The sequence below is a fragment of the Etheostoma spectabile genome, chromosome 15 (genome assembly GCF_008692095.1).
Source record: "Etheostoma spectabile isolate EspeVRDwgs_2016 chromosome 15, UIUC_Espe_1.0, whole genome shotgun sequence".
In the NCBI taxonomy this organism is placed as follows: domain Eukaryota; kingdom Metazoa; phylum Chordata; class Actinopteri; order Perciformes; family Percidae; genus Etheostoma; species Etheostoma spectabile.
The window spans coordinates 14,421,487-14,430,155 of record NC_045747.1 but is presented as its reverse complement, the minus strand read 5'-3'; the positions used below and the strand labels follow the sequence as shown (position 1 = coordinate 14,430,155).

Below are 8,669 nucleotides of genomic sequence, written 5' to 3'. Positions count from 1 at the left end.
CACACACACACACACACACACACACACACACACACACACACACACACACAAAATGACAATGGGTATAGCTCTGGTAAGTGAAGAATTAAAGATACAGACTTTTAATTCCAGGCACTGAGGCAAGGTAAGCATCAAAGCCAAGGGGCTTGAAACCCAAATAGTTTTCTGCTGACGTTCGAAACTAAATAACATGGCTCTCATCTGTAGAGATGCTGATACTGAGGTGACAACTGGAATGCTGAGAGGTGAAACACTGCTTAAATAACGATTAGCACCCCGAACCTGAGGTAAGGCCTCTGCATAGAGACAGCAGTAGAATTTATGGGATGGGTACTGGAAGCTAAGGTCTGGCAAAACAGATAGTGAGATGGTGAATAACATGGTGGCTATCACTGAGGACACAATTTTATAAGCCTGTCTGTCTGTCTGTCTTTATACCTCTCACTGATCATGATGTTGAAGATCGACACTAAATTTCTGAAGCATGTGGATTACAACCCCAACCCACAGAATTAAGTTTGTTCTTGCCCCAGAGTACATGTTTTTTTAAATCAATACCACTGATATTTTGCAAGTAAGTTAAAAAAAGCACATTACCAAACTCAATATTTTTCGGTGGTGAAATGAGTCCTATTCACCTGATATTTCTGGTGGATCCAATTAGGCACTGTATCATTTACAGGTTATCTTGGCCTGTGCTAGAGACCTTTATGGATGAAATTCCAAGATTCCTAATTTGTCCACTTTATCTTATTTTTATTTTCCGTAAATATAAGGTGGGAAGAGCCATTGAACTCACCGTGTTGAAGTTAGGAAAGAGGCTAAGGGGGGAGGATCCGTTGAGTCTGAAGGGCAGTAGATGTTTGAGGTCGAGCGGAGGCTGCAGAGGCCGTCCTGGGACGGGAAGGGAAGCCAGGAGGGGGCTGCTCTGGGCCGACGTACCTTGACAACACAAAAAGATCGATGTTAGAAGTTAAGAAACAAAGGGAAACGTTAACATAAGGGACATGTCTGTTCCAGTGTGATTGTGGAATGGCACCGATGGCTTCCAAAAGGTCAGGTGCTGTGTTCACAGGAGTCTTGACTTTGATTTATTTGATACCAGAGGCACTATTACACCTCCAGCTGACATCCACCACACATTGCAAAGCTTTAATGTGGGTAGGAGTGTGCATGTGCTTGTATCTGGGACAATACAGTGCATGTTTCTGTTTTTATGCAGACAATAGGAGGTGTACACGGGCAGTTTTGCTGGAGACCTAATAGTCCCATCACCCCAATTGCCCAGACTGATCCCCCAAGGACAAGCCACCTGTCCTCGTGTACATACACACACACGCACAAAAACACATCATTTAATTACTGATTTATTGGCTGAGGAAAGGTGCCTGTGCAAAGGAAAGATGGGAGATATTGAATTTCAAATGGACCAGGGATGAAGAGATTTCTAATTTCTCGCTTGGTTGCATTTCAGTGGACCTGTGTGTTCATCGGTGCACAGGCACTTATCCCAGCACTAGGATCAATCATCGGTGTCAGCTGCAGGTCACCGTGGCCACACCAAAGTATGCCTATCATGTGAGCCCTCTCTGCACCCCCCCCCCCCCCCCCCCCCCACACACACACCACACACCCACACACACCACACAAACACACACCACCTGCGGTTGTACTTGGGTGATGCCGCACACCAAAGACAAAAAAAGCAATCACTGACCTTACAATAATACCAGGGACTTAGAAATAGAGGAGATTGGCCAAAAAAATAACTACTTCTGAAGGTAGGGAAGGAGATGTGCAATTTTAGATTTCAGATACAGATAGTTTTATACAAAAAGGGAAAGGTGAAGACAGTAACACTGGTGTCACAGTGACAAATTGGTAAGAAATTCATAGCTGGAAGTACACTGTGTATGGTACTTCTCTGTTAAGGTTATCAAGCTATCATGTTATTGAAATAAAATTACATCATCACACTCAACACCAAGAATTAGTGTTTAATATCACAAGACCAGTGTTGTGTTGCGTATGAAAATCAAATGAAGACAAAGGACTGAAAGAATTAAAGAACTGCATTTTGCTGAGATAAGGTCAGTGAAAATTTAACACTAATGTCATTAAAAACATGGCAAATTACCGAATCATAAGGAAAAAATCTTCACTAAATCTAAACTTGTTCACAAACACAATCCAATTTTGAACCCAATGACAATTTTTTCATTAAATAATACACTTTGTGGTTTCCAGCACAGTCTCCTCACAAAAAGGGCACAGCCGTCCTACCATTGGCTCTGAATATAATTCCTAGAAAGAAGGACTGAATGAAATGTATTACTTTTCCACTTATTGTTCACCTAGACCGCTGAAACATGGCAACAAAGCCATCACAGTCAATAAAATTAACAATTTCGTGGTGTTTTTTGCCTGTTTGGCATATTGGTAGTGTTTTTAGCTTAGCATTGGTTTCAAGGTTGTGATATGATGATGCTACTTCTGTATGGCCTGTTTGAAGTATAGAACAGAGTGATAGATGGGGAATCTGTCAGTGGTCTGGCCCGTGGCTTTCTGCGGCTTGGCAGCCATGATGTGGGGTGTATGTGGTTGGGGGGGCTGAAAGACTAAAGCTCTGAGCATATGCTCCTCAGTACTGGGCTCAGGCCTGCCTTTGCCATGTGTGGCTCTCCTCTGCTGTCTGTCTGACACCCAGAGAGATGCAGCAAAGTATGGATGTAGCCTACAGTCACGTGGGCAGCAGCCAGCGGGGGATCGCTCACACACTCAAAACACATACACATACACACAGAAAATGAGGAGAAGCTGAGACTTCTCTTGGCAGGGCTATCAGAGGAAAAAACTAGGCTTGCAGGGAGGACGGTTATCAGCTGATAGTGCTTCCCCACCTCTCTCTGTGACTCTCTAGGCAGCTTATTAAATCAGAGGCTGGCTGTTTGCCTGTTTGGATGATAACACTGCCATTGAGGCACAGCCCAAATCCAGGCATGTACGACAGCGATCGAAGGAGTGTGTGTACTTGGCTTGCATGTACTAGACCAGTATCACATGCACTCATACAAACATATACAAACATACTGCCTACGCACCTCTGAAAACAAATAGCTCCTCAGGGCAAGGGGGATGTCAATAAATGCAGTCATATAACACAAATGCGCACAAGTACACAAAAAGGTACAATTTTGTACTTGGCACATATTGTGTGTGATTCCAGTAGAAGTACACTTTAAAGCAAAGCAACATACATTTTCCAAGCGCATTTCTTGTGTTTTTTTATGTTGGTCTGTATGTGTGCAACTAAGGAAGGATGGCTTCTTTCAGCCTGCAGCGCCTGATAACCTCCTTCTATCACACTGCGTCCTTTTCCACTCATTTAATGGTGTGTGTGTGTGTCTGCACATATGTGTTTGCATGTGTATGTGGTTGTGTGCACATATGTTCTTTCTCTCCAGAGTTGTGTGCGTCAAGGCTTAGGTTTATTTATGCCTTGTGGTCCGGGGTCCAGACAACCACTGGCAGTTGAGGCAAGGCCTGAAACAAAATGTCCTCTCTCTGTCTCTCTCTGTCTCTCTCTGTCTCTCTCTCTGATGACTTTGCTAACTGATCTGACTGTCTCTGCCAGTCTTTCCCCAGGCAGGCCTCCTCCTCCTCCAACCATCACAACAACGCATTCCTCCCTCTCATGACTCACTGGGCTTGGTTACACAACAGCCACCGTCACATCGCATCTACTCGGATGTGTGTATGTTTGTGTGGTGCATCCAAGCCTTAGAATTCAAACATTGATTTTTCAATTATTTTATTCTTGTTCATCTGAGAAAATAATGGATTCCAACATACACAAGCAAACACACTGAGCCATCCCTCCTCATTCCACTTTCGCTCTCGCAAAATTAGCCATTCAACCTTTTAGTCCTTTAAATGTAATTCTCCTGTCATCACTTCAGTGCTCCCGTTTCTGACAAATTGCCTTTTCTCACATCTAAATACCTCCGCCCCACCCTCATGCTCAGAGAATCACTGCAAAGTGCTGCTGAGCAAAAAAAAAAAGAGGGTCGGGATGAAAGAAAACTGCCTTTCTATTTGTGGCCCAGTGTAATTATGTGGGATAGATGCTGGAGTTGGGTTAGTGGATTTCCACCTTCTATTTCCTTCTGCTTGTTTTTGTCTCTCAAAAGACGCCCCACAATTTTGCTTCATGCAAACTTGCTTAAAACAGAGACCATTTTGAGATCGTCCTCCCAAAAAGAACAGCATCAGTCGTTTGAGCCAGTGCCCCAGTACAACATATAGTTACGTTCAAGTGACAAAGCCTTCTAGCAGCCATAGTCACTTTGACGAAAGAAAAGGAGGAAGTAAGGTGCCTCATTGTAGAGCACCAAAGTCCTCATGGAGAGGAGGTTGGTCTTTGGTTGGTCTGGTCTTTGCTTCAAACTTTAAAACCAGTAAAAATATGTATTTTCTGAAAATATTTTAAAATCTTTCAACTAAAAATTCTTCATTTTAGTTGTATTTCTCAACACCTAGTTTCAATAGTTGTTGGTCTAGCCCACAGAGACATAAAAACAGACACTGTACTGCAGCAAGCAATACAACCTTGTGGACCCCAGAGGACACATGACTTTGGCTATACTGTTTGTACAAACAAACTACTGCTTGTTGAGGTAAAATAACGTAGCAAACTACGATGACTTTGGTTATACAGTTTTCAATAGAGTCTAGCAAAAAAGGAAAGCATGATGAAATCCTTAGTGTAAGAAAATTTTAAAAGAATACATCAGAGAAAAGTTGGCTTTGTCTCAGTTTTTTTTCTTAGTAATTGTGGGATCACTGGGGTGAGAGCAATTGTCTTTTTTCTTTAGTATACAGGCCATTATGCATCATATCTTTACTGCTCAGCTGTGACTACCTGCTGAGTAACAGTTGGACTATGAGTTAGACTTTCGCCATCAGGCCTCTGATCTGATTATCTAGCTGTGATAATGACTATCTGCGCATCTTAACATGAATGTGTTTGGCAGGGAATTTGCAAGGGAAACTGCTGACCGATCAAATGATAAGTTGAAATGCAGGCCCAATATGAGAATAAGTACTCTGCACCATGTGGATGATTCTTTTTTCAGTTGCCAAGTTCACATAATAACCTGTCTTTGATGATATTTAGTGCAGTCCTCATATGCCAGTATCAAATGTGCATACACTCGAGTCCTGACACGCACACTCAGAGTCATAACACTATGATGCTCATTGTGCATCTGCCACACTGTTGCCACAGTGTTTCACCATCCCCAAGCCACCCCACAAACTTCCTAGCAGCGGCTGCCCTGCCGCTGATGGCACTGGATCTGACAGATCCAGAATGACTAAAAATATAGAACTGGAGCCTTTTAGTTACAATAACCCAACAAACTTTTCTTTGACCTAAGTATGAAATAACCCAAGACATGCTGTGCAAATGTCCGTCTCACACGCGCTGCGCCTAAAAATTGGCCTCATGGTGTGTTAAAGTCTCACGGCCATAAGAGGGCATGAAATGACATTGCACGTTGCAGTGTCTGGATGTCCAAATGTACTCCACTGAGAGGGAAAGACAAAGAGGGAGGGGGAGAAAAATGACTTAACTGCCAATTAGGTTCTGCTTGATCAGGAGGTGGTGTGAGGGCCAACGTGGGAACCATTATAGCATGGACGTAGAACATTAACCACAATCAGTTTTAATTGAAGACTGGCGCTTTTTAATCCTCTCCATCCCAAAGCCATTTCTCCCTGCCATCTATTCTCCACTCCTCCTTAAAATATCATAATCTGCAAACCTGAGTTGAAGATAGGATGCTACTGGACTGATTAGATGAAACAGTGCAGAGATGATGAAAGAACTTCAATTAGCCCCCCAATTAAGCCAATTTGAGTGGCAAAGTTGCATCAAACAGGCAAGAATGATATGCTTTTCTACAGGTGCAGATAGGATCTCATCATGATGCATACAGCGTTATTCTAAATATGAGACACAAACCTGGAATGCGGCCAAATAAATGCTTAATTCCAGCTGCTTTTGCATTCAAATTGATGTTTTTTGAGGCTTTTAAGTCTGCCAGCCACTTTCCTGTTTTGAGAAGAGAAATTTAAACTATTGACAAAAGCATGCAATTTAAAATTTCCACAAAGAGCCCTTTCATGTCATCCTCTGTCCCCCACCTCTCTCATTCCCTCACCTTACTTAAAGCTTTTAAAGTTGTTTATTTAAATCATATGTTCACTCTTTTTTCTGGGTCACTCAACATGCCGTGCTGGCAGCACTGTGACTGTATATTGTGTACTGGAGTGTGTAAGTTGATGACTGTGTGTGCTGCACATGACAGTTTGTATTCCGATGTGTGCACAGCATGCAGATACAGTTTATTCAGTAAATATGCGCATGGAATATTTGAGCAGAACAGAGCTCCGACTTTACCCTGTTTGATGTCTGAACAATCAAGTGTTGGCTTGTCCACGTGAGGGGAGAAGAACAAGTAGGGATGCGAAAAGCTACATGATAAAAGTGTTAGAGATAGTGGAGTCAAACTCTAATTAGATTTTTCTTATGGAGGATTATATTTAATCTCAGGACTGTTACTTCCTTTCTGCGAACCTATTCTGCTCTTTAAAAAAATCTCTCATATGTAGCTCTGCTCCTTCTTTTTCTTGCTTTTCCCTGGATTGCAGGAGGTGGCAGATTGCTCCATGTGGCCTGATTATATGCAAGGCTAAGCACAGTTTGCCCTCTGACTGAAAATAGAGCACTCTCAGGAAAGAAGATGACTTCATAACTTTACCTTCACATGCAGTTTTAGAGGAATTATACAAAGTCAGACAGTGAATCTGTTCTGTTGATCTCTCTGTCAACCCAAAAACCCTTACCTGTACTCAGTCGGGCTTCTGCTCTCCTGCTTGCTCGAGTTAATTTACATCATCATTTTAGTGCTTCATTAATCACAGAAAATAAAAAAAGAAGTGTGAAGTGAGATAAGGGTGCAGGAGATTTATAAACAAAATGTAGCCACCATGTAGCTCTGTTACAGTGTGGATAAAGATATACAGAGGCTAATTTACAGCCAGTAAATATGACCTGACATTGAAGTTTAAATGTAAAGTTATCAATACACAGCGTCTGGCTTCAGCTGTGACGCTTTCTCATCAAAGAAAGATATCCACCTTTGCCTGTGTTACTTACATCGACAAACAAAAAGGTTAAAATTAAGAAGTGACGAACAATGACAGAGCTGAGGTCAACATGACCCTGAAATTACTGTAATTTGTCTTTTTTTATTATTCTGTTATACTTTATAAGGTTGTTTTTTGAAAAGATAAGAAATAATTCCTTAAATTTAACATTTTAACCTCAAACTGCTAAAAATATTTCAGCAGTATGTTCGGGTCTATGTTGTTTGGCTCAGTAGTGAGTCGCAGCAGTCCAGCGGTGGTAACAGCACCGTGTGGAGATGCTTCTTCTCCCAGGGAGCGTCTTTAATGAGTTCTGTCAGGCAAGCAGCGAACAGCGCATCGCTGCCGAACCCAACCTGAGCAGAGGCAAGGCCCATCTGTCAAGCTGAGACAATAAGCCTAAAGCCATCCAGAAACAAATTGCTGAGCTTCCCCACTGTGAAGCCCTACAAGGCAGACGACTACGGGCGGGCAACAGAGATGCTACTGAATCCTGACGCTACACAGGAAAAAGGAGGAGAAGGAAAATATCAAATACATTAATCTATGCAGATGTTGCCGATGGCCAGCCATTGCTCGGCAGAAGCAGCAGCTGTACACAGAACTTCAATGTGACGATAAACAGCAAAGAAAAAAAACAAACTATTTGCTTTCAAGCCTAAGGGTGAGCAGCTTTAATAAGTCACCCACACTTCTCTTAATCTCCTCCCTTTGCTTTATAAAGTAAATGACAGCTGTTGGACTTTTCCCTTTAGGTAAAAACTAACTTTTGTAATGCTGTTAAAAAGGTGGGAGATGATCAAAGGTAAACTATGACAGTTTAAACATCTGTCTGAGAGAGTCAATGGCATCATCTTCATATTCATGATCACAACTACCATCATACCATCTTGCAGTGACATGTGAAAAAACAAACTAATTCAAAGCTGTGCCATGCCCACACATATGCAAAAACCCAGGGCTTGGAATTTTGCAGGATTGACAGGAACTCAGATGAGGTTCATTTCCTTAGCAAATTGAGTAATTTGCGGAAGTGACATTAAGTCGACATAGTTTTTTACATTAACAAATATTGGCCTGGTCAACCAAGCATCACACAGTTGTCATGCCAACTGTGACAAGTCATTATAAATTGATTAGATAAGTAGAGCCGGGCTGGTTGGATCTTTTAGAGGGAGGGATGTGGTGTACGGGAGAAAATAAGCACAAGGCAGAGGTTGCTTTCTAATTTTAACTCCTCCGCTGATAAGTTGAGAGGAGCAAGAGATGAAAACCCTCACTCAGACAGCGAGAGGCAGACATAAAGGTGGTTACGAGGCTGTGACGAATGCAAAATGAAAATGAAAGTTGTAGTTGGGCTGAACACAGTGGAACTATCCTCTTCGGAAATTGAGATGAATAGTGCAACACACACACACACACACACACACACACACACACACACACACACACACACA

At 42.2% G+C, this 8,669-nt stretch overlaps 1 protein-coding gene across 6 annotated transcripts in view; it reads right to left on the bottom strand.

Moving 5' to 3' along the window:
* The window catches only part of znf385c (zinc finger protein 385C), a 146,285-nt gene that overhangs the window by 23,663 nt on the left and 113,953 nt on the right, over positions 1–8,669 (bottom strand). For all 6 annotated transcript variants that reach the window (XM_032537952.1, XM_032537950.1, XM_032537955.1 and 3 more), the window contains one exon: positions 800–942. In XM_032537952.1, the coding sequence (XP_032393843.1) occupies positions 800–942 (143 nt within the window). The remainder of the gene's footprint in view (positions 1–799; positions 943–8,669) is intronic.